The sequence below is a fragment of the Crocodylus siamensis genome, chromosome 4, assembly GCF_052110815.1.
Source record: "Crocodylus siamensis isolate JL-2025a chromosome 4, ASM5211081v1, whole genome shotgun sequence".
Taxonomy (NCBI): Eukaryota; Metazoa; Chordata; order Crocodylia; family Crocodylidae; genus Crocodylus; species Crocodylus siamensis.
In genome coordinates, this window is record NC_143398.1 from 117,139,536 (window position 1) to 117,159,751 (window position 20,216).

Consider the following 20,216-nt stretch of genomic DNA (forward strand, 5'->3'; position numbering starts at 1 on the left):
GGAGGTTACTTGTACAAAGCTCCTCCCAGCCTGCCTGTGAAAGCCAATGAACAACCCCCTTCTGGCTTGATCAGCTGCTCTTTCCTGCCTGTCCCATGTAGGGGAGGAAGGAGGGAGGCAGACCAGGAAGTGCTGAAGCCCAGCCCATTGCTGTTTGTGGTGGGGCTCAGGGATCATGTCAGCCAGGAATCCAGGCATGGAACTGGGTAAGGGATTGCAGCTACTCCGCCCTGCTTGCAGCCTGTGCACATCTCTGCCTCCTGTGGGTGGGCAGGTCTGGTGCAGGGCAAGGTCCAGCTGCCTGGGACCAGGCCAACCACTGAAGCTCTCGGTTTCTAAGTAGTGTGAGAGTGATGTTGTAGCTGTGGTGGTCCAGAGGCTTTCTTAGGGTGGCAGCGCTTATTTATTTTTATCTTGTTCAGATCAGTTCCAAATGCAATTGGGCAAGGTCCAAAATCTGACTGAGCAGAGTTCAATCATCAAGTCTGTGTGGCTCTACAACCGGGCAAGTATTCTCCTTCTCCATTAGTCTGGGGCTTCGGATACTCCCCAGGCAGGTATCCTACATGCAAGCCCCAGGCTCAGAGGCCTTGGGGTTCAGATGCCCTCGGTCTTGCTTGATTTTAGGCAAAAGGCTGAGAAACGATTTAGTGACTCTTTTATTGGAGCAACTGTGTAGTTGGGATAAAAGTTGGACAAGCTTTCAAATGGAAGACATTCTCCCTCAGGTCTCTGATTGTAGGAGGCTAGGCACAGCAAGTGAAGCACAGTGTAGGGGAGGGGCTGAAAGTCTCAGGCATAGTGAACGCAATTAGCAAAAGAAAAGAAGCTGAGTACTGGGAGATCAAGACCTATCAAAAGGAAGGTGGGGGGGAGGGTTGTCAGTCTCACTTTCCTTGTGTGAAAATTATTCAGGAGTTGGATAAATTATAACAGACCATAAATCCAATATCAGTGTTCAGGCCTTGTTTCTTAGTGTCCAGCCAGCTTATGAGTGAGGGTGGTGATTGTTAAATCTGTAGTGGATATAGCAAGTCCAGGTGTTCAGTCCAGATAATGAAAACATCATCTGTGTAACACAGGTATAGTGCAGGTTTGATGGTGCAGTTTCTATAAATTTTTCCTCCAGGTGGCTCATGAAGAGGCTGGCATATTGGAGAGCCGTCTTTATGCCCATAGCTATGTCTCTGATTTGGAGGAAGTGATCATTGCTTCTGGGTAGCTCCCACTGTGAGAACTTTACTGCTTACCGTTTATATCAGTGGTCCCCAAAGTGGGGTGGGCGCACCCCAGGGGTGTGCAAGACAATCCATTGGGGTGTGGGAAGAAAATATTAGAACTTCTATTTAGATATATAAATATGCATACATTGGGGTTGCATGCTCAAAAATTTTTTACTGATAGGGGTGCGTGATCAAAAAAGTTTGGAGACCACTGGTTTATATCATGTATCCTCTGGCTGGCAAACTGTCCACAAAGAGATGATCTCTAGGGTATCTTTCATTATGTGAAATGGTTAGATGAGTTGCGTTTTCAAGCATATTTCAATCTCCAGGATACTGTGAGGTTCACGTGCTTCTGGTGGATTACTAAATGTTTGGAATTTGATATTTTCACTTAGATATTTTTCTTTTTCTACAAATGATTGACATAAGCTCTATTACTTGCTTTCTCTGCAACTTGTTTAACTAAAAGGAGAAAAAAAAGTCTTCGACCACTGGCTCAAAATTTACTGTCCGTGAGGAGTTGTATGAACATAAGTCCAACCGTGCAACTGTTCAGGTGAAGTAGTATACACTGGGCAGTTTTAAATCTGGTGTTTACTTCGGGGCTGATTTTGCAACAGTCTTTTACACTTTTGCCAACCCCAGATATTTAAAGATGAATCACACCCCCTCCAAATCTCAAAGCTGGATTTAAAAAAAAAAACAACTTAGTTTTATGTTATGATGTGTTTTATTTTTCTGAACCTTCAAGGTGCTCTTGGGTCACAATTTTAAGCTGTTTTCTGCAATTGTGAGGACTGAAAGTGGGTCTTTGTTTTTGTTAAAATGAATCACCTATGCCCACAAGTTAAGGCTTTAAATAAAACATTAATATTACACGTGCCATGATGAAATTGTATGGGCTGGCCAGACTGTTATTCCAGTAAGTTGTAATCAAGCCAACATTGTCACAAAACCCTGATTAGTTTGTAGCTGTCACAGGTTCTGCTTGAATTAATTTCTTTCATACCCCCCTGTACCTCCCACCTTAATGTAGTCTAGAACAAGATGTACCTTTCTAGTCACTGAATTTTGTATATCAAGAGATTTACATAACATTTTCCAGGCCTTTTTTCTTTCCTGAAATGAAAGTTAGTATTTTGTCCCTGAGGACTGATTTTAGAGTTTCCCAGTGGATTACTGAGAGATCCCCCTACTCCTCCATAACTGTTGGTTGGTGGAAATCTTCCATTTTCCTGCCTCTGAAACAACTGAAATGTTGGGTATCTCCTAGAAGTGAAGTGTTGGGTTGCTCTCATCTGATGTTTGACTTGAGGCTGCCTGCGAAGATAAGAGACTAACCCACAACTATAGTCATCTGAAAAGATGTCTTTAATAAATATATGTAAATGTGTATATGCACATCAGTTAACGGTGTCTTTGGTTTCTGTGGGGAGACGGTGCAGCATACTGGAGTGCATGGGTACACATTTATTTATGCGAATTACAAAAATGCAGTGCCTTTAATTCTTAGTGTAAATGTTACCTCTTATTTTGCAATCGCTTAAGTGGCTCGTGGAAGGCTTTTGCTTAGAAATTGGAAATGTTATTTAGCAGAAGTAGGTGCTCTAGCAAACTGTCCTTGAGTAGATCCCCATTATGTACTGGATACATCATAGAATTAAGTTAGAGAATATAGTTTATATTTTAGCTCTACTTCCTGCATAACTTTGGGTGAGTCACTTAAACATTCTTGGTTTCATTTCTGTTTTAAAAAATGACATTTTATAAGCTACAGCTGACAAGCCCTACCTGAAGTAAGCATTATTATATTGCCATCACTTTGCCTTCAGAATCTGCATTCAAAATATTTTCTGTCATGTTTTCTTCTCCCATAAGCAGCTTTTAGTTCCTCTAGAAATTGGATTAATTTGTGTACAAGGATTAAAAGCACTGTTGAATCCAGAGCCTTGTCGTCTGTGAACCCAACTTGAGATGCTTACTGACAGATTTTTTGTTATGCATACTTCTGAAATCTCTCCTTCTCTGTATCCTAGGTTGAGGACTGGAAAATCAGATGCTCTTATAGAAAATTTTTGATTGGTGCCATTTTAATTCTTTTTTGAAGATAGGAAACTGATCCTCAATAGTTGTCTGAAAAGCATGTCTTTAGTTAATGCACATCAGTTAATAGTGTAGTCATTTTTTCTTAACATCTTTTTGATATTCTTTTTGATCTAATATCTTTGTGTTAATGATTTTGCAAAGTGTTTTTACCATCCCTGATGATGGTAATTGCATGTGGATGGTGACAAGCATTTTCAAATAGGGCCATCTAGTGGTCAAATATATTTAGTAATATTCATAGTGGACAGGATTATATATAATTTTGTGGGTAACCCTACATTTCAATGTCAAACTTAAAATAATAAATTAGCTGAAAGACATGGTGCATTGCCTAGATCAATGGTTCCCAAATTGTGACAGATTTCACTCAACCAGTTTAAAATGCTACAATCTTAAGTATCACCAGCAATTTTATGTCATATAAAGTAATTATAATAAATCTGTTAATGTGTACCACTGGCAGGTTGTCTGTATACCACTGATGGTACCTGTACCACAGACAGGAAACCGTTGGTCTCTAGACCAAAAATGTGTGAGCAAGCTGCTGAGGACAGCAAGGGCATCCTCATAAGGGAGGAAGTTACTGCATTTACTTAAATATAAGATGACCCTGAATTTAAAATGGCCCCCCAGTAATTAATTCCCATTTACTGTTGGGCTGCTTGTTGGCACTGCTGATTGGCCAGGCAAGAGAAGGAGCTTCCACGTGCTCTATGCCCAGAGAGACCCGAACCCGAACAAGAGTTGTGCCTGACAGTGAAGGGGAGGGAAGGAAGTGAGTGGGAGGGGGCAGAAACTGCAGAGGATTAACAGGAGGAAGGAAGCAGGAGGCTGCTTCCTGACTCCGGGCCAGAGTCAGCCACAGCACCTCCCTGCTCCGCCCTCCACTTCATATGTGAATACAAGATGAGGGGCTTTTTTCCTCCATGCAGATTGGGGGGAGGATGGGGATGTATTGCCTTTTATTTGAGTAAATACGGTAATTGTCACTGGCATGCTTACACTGAGGAATGCAGATAAGAGCTTGAGCTACTTGGAAGATTTGAATGCTTAAGTCTAAGCAATAAAGATACTGAACATTTCTCCTTCAACTCCCCCCCCAGCTTTTCCAATTGTGCTGGCAGTTCATGGGACACATCTTTCTCCTATATCCAGGCGAGCTGGAAGGTTCAGTGGCTGACTTCTACCTTCATGTCAGTAACTGCTTTCTTGTTAAATTGCGACAAGGGAAACCAGTGCTGCTTGTGCAAAGACAGGCCTCATGCTCCAGGAATAGACGCTTGAAATTATGGGGAAAACAAGTGTTAGGAAGCCCAATATTTTTAAAGCAAAATGATATACTTTCCTTTACTTTACAGGCCAGCCAACTAGCAGTGTGAACTGATTTCATAGTCTATGCAATATTTATGGCTCCTAAAGTGCCAGCTTGTTCTAACATCTTTTGGTTAATGATTTTGCAAAGCGTTTTTGCTGTCCCTGACAATGGTAATTGCACGTGCATGGTGATAAGCATTTTGAAACAGGGCCATCTAGTGGTCAAATATATTTACTAATATTCATAGTGGACAGGACTATAGGGTGTTTATAAAACCCTTGTGCCACTTTAAACTTTAAGAACTTTGGATGTACACGTGATAGAAGCAAACTGTCAGTGGTGATTGAAAGCATAATTCATTAAGATTTTAACATAGTGTAAGCTATGCATAGGGTAAGAATCACAAATGCAACTCATGAAATCATTCGGCAGCAAGTGGAAAATGTTTTCTATGAGTTGGAAAATGAAATTGAATGCTGTATCATGAAAGATGGCAGTTATGTTGAGGTCTACAAATTTGAGCTGTATTGTTTTAAAACTTAATGAATTATGCTTTCAATCACCATTTACAGTTTGCTTCTATCATGTGCACGTCCAAAGTTATTAAAGTTTAAAGTTGCACAAGGACTTATAAACACCCTGTATATATCATCTGTCTTTTCTGGGATGAAAATAATACACCTGTTCCCAAGTCTTGGCATATGATTTAGTTGTTTTTATTACAATTGCCCATTCCTTAGTTTTCACTATAGTTGGTTTATTTAACAGAAAAATAATTAGTTTTTTTCCATTCTGAATACATACTGTAAGTACAAGGATGATGGGTGTATTAGAAGAGAGAAAAGAAAATACCGCTTTGTGTAAATTTAAATTCAGCCTGTGGAATTTATTTGTTATGAGAAAGCTTTACAATGAAATTGGATGGAAAAGTTTACCATCTGCAATAATTTTTTGTCCTATACGCAAGGAATAGGGAATCAGTTCTCATGTACTCAGTCTTAAGCGGATTGCCATGTGGGTCAGGAAGGAATCTGCCTGCTCACTCTGCTTCAAAGGAGGTGCACACACAATTTGTGAAGTGTTGTGTTTGTATACTTTACTAGTAACTAGCGAAGTTTCAGTCACTAAATCAATTCAGAAAAGATGCAGCCTGATTCAGTGGCTGAATCATTGAATCCAAATTGAATCGGGAGACCCATAAAAAGCTCTGAATCAACTTGAAGCATGCAAATCAATTCAGAAAAGATTTGGAAAAAGATTTGGTGGGTGGCGACTAGAACTGCTCGCAGGGGTTGCAGGCATTGGGTACAGACTCCTGTGCTCCCAAAGGCAGCCCCAGGGACCCCAGTGCCACAGGGAACTTACCCAGGAGGGAGCTGGGGCTGGGGCTGGGGCTGGAGCCGGAGCCGGAGCCGGCACTGTGCCGGCTTTTCAAGCAGCTGGCAATCAGGCTGGGCAGCAGCTGGCTGATGATGTCAGCTGCACCCTCCACCATGGTAGAGAAAACCCCCTCCAGAGGAAGCCAGGTATGGAGGAAGTCAGTGGGCAAAGACATCTAGCTCGTTGGGGTGGATCATGGCCAGCACAGGCTCCCTACAACATTGACCTACCAGAGTAGGGTGGGATCAGCATGGAGAAGACAGAACATGCTTCCCAACACAGAGCACCCAGTGGAGGGCACTGGGTTCTGCCCTGGTGTTGGGAGCTCTGAGTCTCTGCAGCCCTGTGAAGGACACAGCTGTTCCAGGCCCAGTGAAGGGGCAGAGCAGGGTCAAGAAGCAGGGATGAGTGCCAGGCTGAAACCATAAACCTGCACTCTCCACTGAGACTGACAGGGCGAGGCCCGATGAGAGGCCATAAGGAGCTGGAACCAGTAATTAGGAATGGAGGCACAACAGCCCACGTGGTTGGCAAGTGTACTGGGGTGTAGGGGAGGCAGAGCCCCAGAACCAGCGGCACCAACCCCGTGAGTATTACCATCCCCGGGACAGTATGGGAATGCCACTGAACCCCTCCTATAAATACATTTCCATCATGTCATGGCAAGCGAGTTGGGGTGTCTGGCTCAGGGAGAGGGAGATACTCACAACACCATCTGGAGACATCACAGTGATTTGGAAAAGGTGGTCTTGTGGAGAAACAGGAACTGAGAAGTGGAGGGGAGGAGGAGGGGAAAGACTGCTCTGATATTGACATCTGTAGCTGGGCAGTGACTGTGATCTTTCCCTGAGTTCCCTTCCGATCACAGTGGTCTGGGGGAGGGATGTAGAAACAGCATATAAAGCTCTGTGTGAAAGCTTTCTCTCCCTTTTGTGAGCTCTCTCTGTCCGGAAGCTACAGCATGTGCAAAGTACTGGCTGCAGTGGCTGGCTTCCTAGTCAGTCTCTTCACTCTCTTGCTAGTCTTCCTTCTTGGAAAGGATTGGATACACCTTTCCAAAATATCACAGATAGAAGATATAGTAAACACACACACACATTTTCCAGCACAGCAAACATTATGAACTGTGCTGGAAAGGCAGGTGCCAGGTCTTCTGGCAGGGGAAGCAGAGGGGCTAGCGGTGGTAGGGGGAGAGCTGCAAGTTCTCCCTGCAAACATGGATGCACCCTATTTCCTGGAAGCGATGAGTCTTCTGCTGCCAGTGGGAGCAAGGAGGTGGGAGCAGTACCTGTCCCTGCACCTGCACCACCCCCACTAGCCACCAGAAATAGTCACCAGCACCAGTATGACACTCTCTTCCACCTCAGTTTCACCTCCCAGCATGAGCCTCCCAGTGCCAGAGGAGAAGCTAGATCTAGAACCAGGGGACCTCAGTGCCATAGCCAGGGAAATTCTGGGGAAGGAGGAGGGATCTGAGTTTGTACTCCACATCCCTCAAAGTTCCCCTAAAGGCAGGTCTCCTCTGGAAGGCACCTTGAATGAGGTTGTGGAGGCAAGTGGCTCAGCTGAGTCAGCTCTTCCTGTTGTTGTGCCTCTGCCTGCTGAGGAGGAGGATAAGGCAAGATGGTGGGATGGTTTTGAGTTGGCAGATGATCCCAAGTATGTTATCTGCCAGCACTGCCAAAGGCAGATCAGCTGGGGCAAGGAGGTGAAACACTTCACCACCACGGTGATGCTGCTGCATCTCAGGAGGCAGCACCCCTTTGCCCTTGTTTCTCCTCAGTCTGGCACCAGTGGGGGCATGCCCAAAAAGAAGTCCCTCTCTTGCTCCAAAGCCCCCAACCCCATGAAGCAAAGGCAGGCCATCCTGGACCAGTGGGGGAAAGCCGCAGACAAAGGAGGGGCACTTTGCAAGGACAAGTGAGGTCACCCAGGGCATTGGGGAGATGCTTGCTCTGGATGGCCAGCCTTTCTCCTTTGTTGAGCATCCAGGGTTCAGGTGGCTCATGGCACTCGTGGCCCCATCCTACCTCTCCCTCACCGGGCACTGGTATGATCAGTCAGGTCACCAGTGAGCTCTCCTTCAAGCGGAGGTGGTGGATGAGTCCCACATGGCAAGGGAGATCATGGTGGTCATGAACTGCATGGTGCAGGGGTGGCTTGTTGGGCAGGGTGAGCTCACCCATGGATTTGTGGGATTTGTGGTCACTGATGATGGGGCCAATATCATCAGGGAAGTCCATGGCATCCACTGTGTGGCACACAAGTTCCACCTCATAGTCAGGGATGCCTTGGAGAGGGAGAAGGCTGCCAGTGATAGCACTGTTACTACCAACCAGCTCATTTCAAAATGCAGAAAGGTGGCAGGCTACTTCTACCACAGCATCAAGGGGGACAACATGCTGCAGGACAAACAGGCAGAGCTGAGCATCCCACAGCACAAAATCATGCAGGGTGTGGAGACTCGGTGGAACTCCACATACCTGGTGCTCGAGATGCTGGTGGAGCAACAGAAGGCCATCCATGAGGTGGCCTTGCTCGGGGAGATTGGGCTCAGTGGCCTCCTTAACAAAATTGAGTGGGATACCATCTCCCAGATCTTGGTGGTCCTCAAGTCATTCCCTGAGGCCACCAAGAGCCTCAGCACTGATGATGCTATCCTTAGCCATGTGATTCCCCATAGTGAAGAAATTTGAGAATCAAATGGAGACATTCCAGGGGATCAGTGTTCCTGGCTGGGGTAAGCTGCTTTCACCAGAGGCGTGGGCACTGGTGAAGTGGCTGAAAGAAGGCATCAGAAAACAACTGGATCCATTGCGGTCCAGTATGGTCCACGTGCTGGTGGGCACGTGTGACCCGAGGGTGAAGGGGAGCATCTGCAGCAGCAAAACCCTTGATCACTGGACAGAGGTGCTAGTGAACAGGGTCAGGGAGGCAGAAGGGCAGAGGTGGGGGGATGTGGAAAAGGGGGAACTACTGTCCCGTGGCTGCACTCCAAACACCAGCCAATCTCTGTCACCACAGCCAGTGCCAATGCGAGGCACTGGGTTCAATGTTGGGGTCCAGAGGCAGCAGACCCCATCATCCGGCAGGTAGCACAGAGACCTCTGTGGCTACCTATCTTGCTGAGGATGTGGAGCCACTGCAATGCGACCCCTTGGCCTATTGGGCAACCTGCAGCCAGATGTGACAGGATCTGGCCACAGTTGCCCGGGAACACCTGTCCTGTCCACCAACCAGTATTCCAAGCAAGAGGGTGTTTAGCATTGCTGGGGATGTTGTGACACCCCACTGCACCTCCTTGGATCCTGGTTTGGTGGAGCAGATGGTGTTGCTCAAGATGAATGTCCTGCTGCTGGGGTTCCCCAAGCTCCACCTGCAGATGGAGTGAGTGCCGCCATCTTCACTCCACACCCATTTGCTATTTGTGTTTGCTTTGACACCCATTTAATGTCCCTCCAGGATGAACTTGGAGGTATGAGCTGGGGCTATGGGGAAGGAGGAGGCCCCAGGTCCTGGGTATGACCCAAAACTGCACCCTGCTAGTGTAGGGAGGCCTGGTGGGACTGCTGGTGGCATGGCAGCCCCAGGAAATGCCAGGATCGCTAGCCTCCTGGGTGAAAGGTGGATAGGGGGCTCCTGAAAACCTCCAGCCACCATATGCATGCACAGTCCTGGCTGGGGAAAGCCCAGATCTGTAAGATCTTTGAGAGGCCTGAGGATTACTGGTTGCAGTGGAGTTGTGAGGCTTCAGGTTGTGGCGAAATGCCGGGCTAGCGGCTCCGGCACCGCTTAGGGGAGCCGCGGGCTTTGCGGAGTTGTGCGAGCGCGCGGCTTGTGGGGCGGGATTGAGGTAGCTCTTAGCCGCCCTCGAGGTTCGCCGAGTTGGCACAAGTAGACGACTTGGAGTAAGTAGTTAGTGTCTCTTAATCTATAGGCTGTCCGTTGGTTCATGAGGTTCCAGAGCCAGCCCTTGCGTTCCAACAGTGGAGCTAGTCCAAAGCTAGGTGCGGCTGCCAACTCCTTAAGTCCCAGAACTGGTCAACGGCTCATTGATATGGAATGTTAGTCATAAAAATTATTACGGAGTAGATATAGAGTAAAATAAAAAGATTTATTCACTCACCTGGCCTCACCCTTTTACAAGTAAGAGGGGAGGCCGGTTGGAATGAAGTTGCAGTAAATACAAGTATAGCGAGCGTAGATATGCTGTCTAAGCTACGATGAGAGGCAGTCGAGAAGCGGAGTCTCCGATGTTTCTTCAGTTACAGTATGCCGGATACTAAAGGGGTCTGTTGGTTCACGGGGTTCCAGAGCCAGCAGCTGCCAGCTCCGTAGTCTCAGAACTGGTCAACAGCTCATGAATGGGATATTCTATAGGGTGTCCGTTGGCTCACGAGGTTCCAGAGCCAGCCCTTGTGTTCCAACAGTGGAGCTAGTCCAAAGCTAGGTGCGGCTGCCGGCTCCTTAAGTTCCAGAACTGGTCAACGGCTCATGAATGGGAAATACAAGGCAATACTGTAACACGGTGAATCGTCGTTAGTTGTCGGATTTCTGAGGCCTTTGTTCTCGCTGGGATACGCCCAGGCGGGGAGGCTGAGAACTGGTCTGCGGGGTGATCAGGCCCACAGAGTTTTCCAGTTGTCGTCTCTGCTGCTTCCTGCTTTTTTGCCTCTTTTATAGATGTTTGTTGGACTGCCTCTGTGACACTAACTATAGTATACAGATAGGATAATTTTCTTTTACATAATTATTGCTAGGCAGATTTTCTACATAAGTTTCATTTCTGTAGAAATGACACTTTTAGCTAAGAAATGAAATTTACAGAATGCGCATGTGTAGCTTAATGCCAGTGGAGAAAAGTACAAAGCGTTCATTTTGATTAACAGTCGACTTCAAGGTTACATAAATGTGAGAGTGCCGCGCGGCAGTTATACAGAAAAGGGAAAATAATATAAAGTCTTTGCTAAAAACTATAAGATAGTTACACAGGTGAGCTTAGCTTCCTGGGGTGCCATCTGTGAGGCATGAGCCACAGTGTAGGGAAGGTACAGAGCTGCAGAACGGATGTCACTCCTAGACATCAGGGGCCTAAATGGGCAGCCTCCTACCTGGGAAACATCTGAATCAGTTTTCCATCAAGGTGTGGCAGAAAAAAGAGGGGTGGGTGGTTGGCCCAGAAATAGGTGGGCAGGCCAAGATCTAACCAGCACCAAGAAGGCTGGTTACAGGCTACCCTGTTACAGGCTATCATCCCTGCTGCATTCATCTCGCTCTGCCTTAACACACACAAGGCAGACAAGATTCTTTGGGTCAATCTGATATCTTTTATTAGACCAACTGAATAGTTGGAGAAATATATCTTGGCAAGATTTTGGGTTTAAAAACCCTTTGTCAGGCTGAGGAAGCATCTGTAGTTGGTGTGTGCATGTTGGGCAGTTACTGTGTATGGACGTGTACCCCTACATCCTGCTGACATTCACTGACCCCTCAGGGTGGCTGCGACCTACGGTCAAGCTGGGTGAGATCTGGTGGCCTTTCTTTTCCTGCCTGCCATGACTTTGTTGATAAAAGGAGATTCACAAAAGGGAGGAGGTGACTATCCGTCTCATGTCCGGATCAATCATAGGGGCTGCCTCCAACGCCTGAAGTCCAAAACTGGAATTGAGGAAAGAACCCGCTTAGAGCCAAGCTTTCTACTTTCTCTCGTTTTATTTATTTATCTATTTGAAGTCCTACGACGTTTGCCTTTTCTTCTTCTTGGTGTCTTCAAAGTCTGGTTCCAGTTGCCTGGGGCCATTACCCCAGGAATCTTGAGTGGTTTACTTCACTGCCCTGGACTCCTCCCGGATACTTTGAATCAAGACTGCAATCGGCTTAATTGCTGGCATGGGCCGCTTAATGAGGAGGGGAATTCCCTCCGGAGCAATCAGCTGGGAAGGGGTGCGGTTCTTGCTGCTTGGGGTTTTCTGCCCACCCCCGTTTCAGTCGTGGAGCCCCTCTGAAGGCATGCTCCCCTTCTCTTCTCAGGAGAATGCCTGGCCCCGATCTGGGCTCTCTAATCGTCGGGGAGACATCAAAGGGGAAAAAAAAGAAGGGAAAGAAAAACCCCGCAGTGAGCAGTTCGGGTGGATCCACCACCTCTCCCGCTCCCAGGGTGTTTCCCTGATCCACTTTCCATCGCTTGGCCTCTTCCACCCTCCTCTTCACTCCCACGGAGGTGAGGGTGCTACCGCCTCTTCAGGGTCTGACCAAGGGCTTACCTGAACTTCTTTGCCCCACATCTCCAGTTCCCAGGCTTCTCTCCTCTCCTCCTCCGCCATCCTTCTCTGGCCTCTCCCAGTTCCACCCCCGGCCTCCAGATATTGCCCACGCTACGGATTGGCCTCAATCCGCTTCACATGTCGAGGTGGTAAAGCTGGGCAGGTGCAGATAGGGAGCTCTCCTCATAGATTGGACATCCTAATGCGATGCGGTCCATGTCCCTCCTCGGTGAGCGCCCTTTGAGCTCTCACATACCTCCCCCTTTAACTCACTGTTAGGTGCACTTATATCCTGGGGTTTCTGTATGACAGGATCCGCGTTCGTCACCCCATGCCCTGTTCTGTCTTCATTCTTGTGGCATATTGGAAGGAAATCAGCCACTGTGTTAGCTTTTCCTGGCCGGTACGTGATTTTAAAACTAAAAGGTTGCAAGGCCAGAGCCCATCAGGTAATGCATGCATTGTCTGTTTGTTTAATCTTCAGCCACATTAGGGGGGCATGATCAGTAATAAGGGTGAACTCCTGCCCCAGTAGGTAGTACTGGAAGTACTGGGTGCCTTATTTTATGGCAAGGCCCGCACACTCGATAGTAGCATACCTTCTTTCTTGTGGATTTAATTTTCGGCTGGCGTAGGCTGTGGGTCAGGAGGCTCCCTTGATTTCCTGGGACAGCATGGCACCTAATACCTGCTCTGAAACATCTGTCTGTAAGGTAAAAGGCAACTTGAAGTTTGGGGGCTCTAATACCGCCTCATAGCAGAGGGCTCTTTTGGTATGTTCAAAGGCTAGTGAGCTTTCTGTGTTCCACAGGAGAGAACCTCATCTCTTTCCTTGTAACAGATCGGTGAGGGGAGCGGTGATATCAGCGAACTTGGGTATAAATCATCTGTAATATCCTGCTAACCCCAGGAAAGCTCTCAGCTGCTTACAGTTTTGCAGTGGCTTGAACTGGTATAAGGCCTCTACCTTGTCAGCTAATGGTTGGACTTGTCCTCACCCTAGCAAAAATCCCAGGTACTTGGTCTCTGCTTTGCCCAGGACACATTTCCTTGGGTTGGCTGTTAGCCTAACTTGGCGTAGCTCACGCAGCAGTGCCCTCACTGCCCTGAGGTGTTCTTCTCACCCCTGGGTACAGATGATGGTGTTGTCTATATAAGCGGCTGCGTACTGTTGGTGTGGAGCCAGTCAACCAACAGTTGAAAGGTAGCGGCTGCTCTGTGCAGCCCAAAGAGCATTCTTCTAAACTCATATAAACCCCACGGGGTACCGGATGCTGTCTTAGCCCTCTCTTCTTTTCATAACAGGACCTGCCAATATCCCTTTGACAGATCTAGGGTGGGGATAAACCGGGCTTGCCCCACCCTCTCGAGAAGCTCGTGGATCTGGGGCATCGGGAAAGCGTCAAACTTGGAAATAGCGTTCACCTTCCTAAAGTCAATACATAATCGTAAGGACCCATCGGGCTTGGTAACTGCCACGATGGGACTCTGCCAGGGCCTACACGACTCTTGGATTATTCCCGGTTCCAGCATTCTGGCTAACTTGGTGCAAATGGCTTCATGCCTACAGTGGGGAATCCTCCTCCATTTTTCTCTGACGACTTGCCCTGGGGGCGTAATTATGCGATGGGTTATCCCCCGTGCACACCTGGGGTTCTCGCTCAAGGCATCACAGAACTCTTTTACGAGGGCCTCTACTTGGTGCCGTTGTCCAGGATCAAGTTGGGGTCCCATTGGGACAACTAGATCTCTAACCCTGCCCTTGGGCCGAGCTCTCGGCTGAACTTGTCCACTTCACCTGTCAAAGAGGTAAAGCTGAGCAGGTGCAGATAGGGAGCTCTCGTTGTAGAGTGGACATTGTAACGCAATGTGGTCCATGTCCCTGGTCGAGGACACGCCCTCGGTGAGTGCCCTTCAGGCTCTCACAGTGTACTCTTCCTGGATGGAATGAATAGTCAAGAAGCTAGAGGCTGGGCTGATATGCAAGAACGCCAGTCAGTGAAAATATAAATTGAGGTATCACGGTGTGAAAGACAGGCTTGGGGTGGGGGTGGAATGTAACAGCCAGGTAAAAGTGAAGAGGTACCTGGGGAGTCAGATGTCAGACAGGTTATCGTGTGCCATAAATCCAACATCTATATAGAAATCTGTATAGAAGCTGTCTTTCCATGGCATGCATTTTATAAGCATTACTGGGAGATATGGGTGCCCATTACCTTTTCAAAAGCCAGACTACTTATTTAGGAACCCAGGTTTGAAGAATTTGGCCTACCCATTTAAGCCAAGGTCATTTGGGAAATCAGTGGGGAGACTGCAAATCCTGTGCTTCAATTACTATGTTACTCTTCTTCTGAAACGGAATTATTACTATTGTTTTGCCAATAGCCGTCTTGAAGGTTAGCAACAGGAAGAAGTTAATCTTCTCCCTACTCCCTTTTACGTTAGAGGCCTATTTTACTGAGAAGTATTTAGCACCCCTGTGCTTCTGTTCAGGGACTTCATGTTTGGCAAAGATGTGGGCATTTTGTCAAGATGTCTTTTTCCATCCCTTTTTCCATCTCTCCAGGGTCTGGCAAAGTATAAACTTTTGATAAATGTCTGCATTGAGTCAGTAGATGCTTGTACAATTTTGGCAACTATTTTTTCAAAAGTGTGTCTGGTCTAGGCGTGCTCTTTCCTTTATCAGATCCTACATGCTGTACAGTCCTACAAGACTGCACGTAGAAAATTTCCAAAGTGACTGAGCAAAAAATCCTGGTAGCAAAAAAACCAAAAACTGGAAAAAAAGGGGCATGGTGCACACAACAGGAACGTGCACCAGCAGACAGAGTCTCAGTCCTCCCCTCCTCTAGTTCTGCCAGGGCTCCTCTAGCATCCTGGAAGCTGGGAGGAGCAGGGAAACAGCAGTTTCCCCGAAGCAGGGCATTCTGCCCCACACCAAAGCAGACACACAGGGGCTGCTACTTTGCTGCTGCAAGCATGCCCTGCTGTATGTAGGGATGCACCCAAAGGGTCAGTTCAAATGCCTTCAGGCTGCTGTTTGGTTTAATGCCTGTTTGACCCATACATTTAGTTAATTATGGAAATATCTTCTCTTTTTAAGTATTCATTTAACCTGTCCAAAAGGTTAATCCTACTTTTCCCAAAACAACGCCCCCCTGAAAACCATATTCCAACAGAAATAAATCTTCATTATAAGGAGTAGGTTAGGCCTCCTGGATATTTTAAAAAGAAGAATACAGAAACAGTTTGTATTTACTGTTTGTTGATGGAATAGCTTAGTATGGTTGGATTTTTTCCTGCCAATTTAAAGGGGATTGTTTTTCCTGTTAAAACTTTAAATACAGTTTTGAAAGGTTTTCAAGTGTCTATACAGGGGAAAAAAAGTAAAATTTAAGGGTGATTACAGAATATTGGCTAATTAACTGTAGTGTAACTGCTTTAATTACTTTTATCCCTGAAGCCACATGACTGTACAGATGACTAGCAGATGACTTATTTTTAAAAAAGTGTTCACACTGCAAGGTTAATGAGCCTAATTAAATATAGTTTTTCTTGGCCAGACACTAAATCATAAAGCTGGGGGTGGGGAGAAGACTCCAGTGCAAACAGTTATGCTTAAAATATTGGTTCTGTTCTGAATTTTAATAAACTAAAGGCAAGGACTGAGACAAACGATTCTGAATAAAGATATTTTATGTTTAAAGTTCTGGTGAGACCCCCACATGGTGCACTTTACAAATCTATTTAGAGACAGTTACTCTAATACATACTTTTTTGCTCTTCTCCACCCCTTTAATTAAGTGATGTGTGCTTGAACAAAGGATCTGCATTGCAAGAAGTCCCCATCTGCTCCTGCTTATTACCATAACCTTTATCCTTTTTACCACTTCCCCCATCTCATGACCTTTTTTTTTAACACTTTTGTATTACCTGTACACATTGCTGCCTGACTAATATTAGTCTGTAAGATCTCCCAGGCAGTATTGCTGGCTTATATATTAAAGGTGCTAATCCAGTCTGTGCTGTAATGTTTCATTTTCAAAACTGGTTTAGGAACCTAAGTCTCTTTGACTTATGTTCTAAAGTACCTGAGCCACTATCACAAAGGGTTCTTAGCTCAAGTGACTGATTTTATGGGAGCAAAATCTGTGACATTCCCAGATGCTACGGAGGCCTCTGGAATTAGAAGTTACTTTCACCACTTCCAGTTCTGTGTTGCCACTGCCTCCATGTGGCTTTGTGGAGAGGCTAATTAGCTCAGCTGAGAAGCAGAGCCAATTAGCTTGGGCACAGTGCCGTGTAAATGCGGCTGTGCTGCTTCCAGCTTGGGAAGTAGTGGGACTGTGGCACTTTGCCCAACCTAATTAGCTTTGTCTCTCAGCTGAACTAATTAATATAGCTATGTTCACATACCACCAGAAACTATTAATTGGCCTGGGTACATCACCACATGATTGGAACTATATTGCTTCTGGGTCAGGTGGTAGCCTGTAGCTCCTTGAACCCTGTGGACTGAAATAATAAAAATGATATGAAATGGAGTAGTAAAACATGCAGAGTTGTGCACTTCAGAGCTAATATTGGGAATTTCCACTAGTAACTGGAGTCCTGTAAGTTGGAGAGTTTCTTCATAGTTTCATAGTTTCGAGGGTCGGAAGGGACCTGAGCAGATCATCTAGTCCGACCCCCTGCCATGGCAGGAAAGAGTACTGGGGTCAAACGACTGGACAGACTAGGAAAAGTATTTTTTTTTTGTCTTGAATATATCATTTGATTTCTTGGGTTCTTTACCTTCCTCTAAAGCTTTGGCTTCCTCTAAAGCTTTGGCTTGGAATACCTCATGCTACAAAGGGTACTTCAAAACCCCTCAGGTGCCTGGCTGGCACCACAAGCTCAGAGTTTAACTAGTCTCCAGATTTGGGTTCAAGAAGGAACTTTCCCCAAAGACAGATCACTCACTTTTCATCATCACCTTTTCAAACATGGGATTTGGATTTTCCTAGGACCATCTATGTATGCATTACCCCATAAATTTCCTGTCTTTGCAGGGACCCAAGGCACTAATGATGACCTGTGCTCTCCTACTTTCTTGTGGCACAGTTTTGGGGTATTTTGAGGTGAAAGATTCTCAACGTGCTATGAAGTAGGGTTTTTTTGCTTTTTAAAATTTTGTTTATTTTTAAGCTGCAGTGTTCAGGACAGGCAAAACTGCGTTTGTGTAGTGTACATAGAGGTGATTACACAATATCTTAAAATGAAGTCTTACTCTTGTACATTGTGGAGGGGTCAGTTTGTGGGGGGCTCTGGGTATGTGGGGTGCAGGGGAGGGTGTGGGGGGAGGTTTGTGGGGGAATGGGTAGGTGTGGGCATGGGGTGAGGGAGCATGTGGTTTTGTGGGGTGTGGGTGGATATGGAGTTTGTTGGGGGGATGTGTGTGTGGGGGGGAGGGGAGGGTTACTATACATTCAGGTATTCCTGGACATGTCTTCTTTTATGGACCCCTCTGCGGCATATGGGCAGGTTTTTAAAATAACAGCAAATGTCTGGGTTTGCTGCTTTCCGGGGCTGGCTGGGAGCAGTGGGCAAGGTGTTTGGCTGTCAGGGGTCACATGCCCCCCACACAGGCTCAGAGAAGCCAGGTAAATGCAGAGAGAGCGAGAGCGAGCAGGCACGCTTGGGCAGCAGAGCTGGGGAGGCAGGAGTCTGCAGGTCAGGAGTGAGGGGCACCAGCACAGCTGGGGAGCAGAGTGTGGGACACTGGCAGTGCTGGGGGGTAGGGGATTGCAGATCAGGAATGAGGGGCACAGGGGATGGGAGGGGTAACTGTGGGCTGAGTGTGCAGAGCACTGGCAGTGCCAGGGGTCTGCAGGTTGGGAGTGAGGAGCAGCAGCAGGGCTGGGGGGTTAAGGGGTCTGTGGGTGAGGAGTGAGGGGTACCAGCACGGCTAGGGGGCAAGGGGCTGCAGGTCGGAAGTGAGGGGCACTGGCAGGGCTGGGGGGTATAGCAGGGGACTCCAGGTCAGGAATGAGGGGCAGCAGCAGGTCTGGTGGGGCAGGACCACCAAATCGGGAGTGCAAATCGGGAGTGTGGGGCACCCGCACAGCTAGCGGGGCAGGGGCTGCAAGTTGGGAGTGAGGGACACTGCCAGGGCTGGGAGCGGGGTGGGGGGCTGCAGATCAGGATTGAGGGGGATGAGAGACAGGATGGGTGACTGTGGGTTGGGTGTGCAGGATATTGTCAGTGCCAGAGGGCTGCAGGTCAGGAGTGAGGGGAACCAGCAAGGGGTTGGGGGGCAGGGTACTGCTGTTTGGGAGTGAGGGGCAGTGGCAGGGCTGGGCTCAGTGTGTCCAGAGTGAGGGTCAGCAGCAGGGTAGGGAAGGGTGTGGCTTGTCAGTGAGGGGCAACAGAATGGGCAGGGGCAGGGCACTGGCATGCCACTGTCCCCCTCACCATCATATTCCCCTTGATCACCCCCCATCCTGGTGACCGGTATCCTTTTTTTTGGACCCGTGGGCTGTATTTTGCCCACCCCTGCTATAGGGAGAGCCCCTTCATTGTTTCCCTCTAGTGCCAGAGTAACTGTGGCCACTGGCACTTACTGAAGGGTTAAAACACTTCAGGTGAGGAACTGAATTTCTAAATGAATTGATCAAATCTTCCAGTGGGGCTGAAAGGTTACTTTGCACCCAGTAGGGTGCTAAAGTTATCAAGACACTTGATAAATTGTAGTAGGGTCTAATGATTCGGCCTGAACACTTGGCACATACTAGGAGAATCACAGCTCAGTCACAGATCTTATTTAATTCCTCTCTGCAGACCTAGTCAAACATTGTACATAATGGCTTCTGGGAGGCAACATGCCCTATACACTGATCACTTTAGGGGTCTCAGTGGAGTTTTGTTGTAGAGGACTCAAAGGTCTTCCCTGGGGAGCAGCCATCTTGTTGTAAAACTACTTTTATGTTCATTTTCAAATGTCTTCCAGCTGCTTTTCAAACGTCAGAAATTCTAAAAGGGAGAAAAATTCCAGCCACAAATAATAAGGGCTGTAGCTACAGAACTGTATGAGAGATTTGTAGAGATGTAGGGTGAGATACCTGTATTTAAGAGAGACTGTGTAGGTTTGCAAATGAGTAATTACTGAGGTTCTGCTACTACACTGTATGGATAGGTATAGATTGAGAACATTGCCACGACCCTGAAGGAAATGCTTCATATTTTTAATGACCTGTTGTCTGATGCACATGTTAACTTTGCCTGTGACCAGTGCTTTGGTTTTTCCTTTTGTTTTGTTTTTGTATGCATTACCTGTTGAATTAGCCATAGATAAATACATGGAAGTAAGAAAATGTTGGCAAAGTGCAATGTTAAATTTTGCAAGTTGGTTACTCTCTGCAGATAGAGTTTACCAATTACCACAGTCAAAACTTTGATTCTTGCCTTTCTCAGGCCTTTCTAACACTCTTAGTTAATCTCCCAGGCACTTGTTTTTTTCCTTGATCCTCTTAATACAGTTGTGCCAAACCATTTTGTCCTGCAGGTTGGATGAGTATTCCAGGTCAGTGTACAGACTGGATTCAGTCTGTGGACCCAGCTGGGTGCACGGTGCTGGCCCAGTTGGGGCTCAGTCCAATTGCACAGGAATGGCCCAGTCAGGGCACAATCCAGCTGCATCACTCTGGGGGCCAATCTCTTCATGCAGGACTGGCCTGGCCAGGGCTGGTCCAGCCATGTGGGACTTCGAAATTTGATGGTGGTGGAGCTGTGGCAGTATTAATTGCCACTGCTCCCCCACTGCCATATTTCCAAACTTTGGGGAGTCCCATGGGACAGATGAAATGGCTCTGCAGGCTGGATCTGACCTGTGGGCCAGGGACTGAGCATCTCTGCCCTAGTAAATCTCAGCAACATCTGATTTAGGAA

At 47.1% G+C, this 20,216-nt stretch overlaps 1 protein-coding gene across 2 annotated transcripts in view; it reads left to right on the plus strand.

The window, feature by feature from the left end:
- Positions 1-74: 74 nt before the first annotated feature.
- DERA (deoxyribose-phosphate aldolase) overlaps positions 75-20,216 on the plus strand; it is an 86,456-nt gene continuing 66,314 nt past the window's right edge. For both annotated transcript variants that reach the window (XM_090043543.1, XM_090043544.1), the window contains exon 1: positions 75-206. In XM_090043543.1, coding sequence (XP_089899669.1) covers positions 176-206 — 31 coding nt within the window. In that variant the 5' untranslated portion in view covers positions 75-175. The remainder of the gene's footprint in view (positions 207-20,216) is intronic.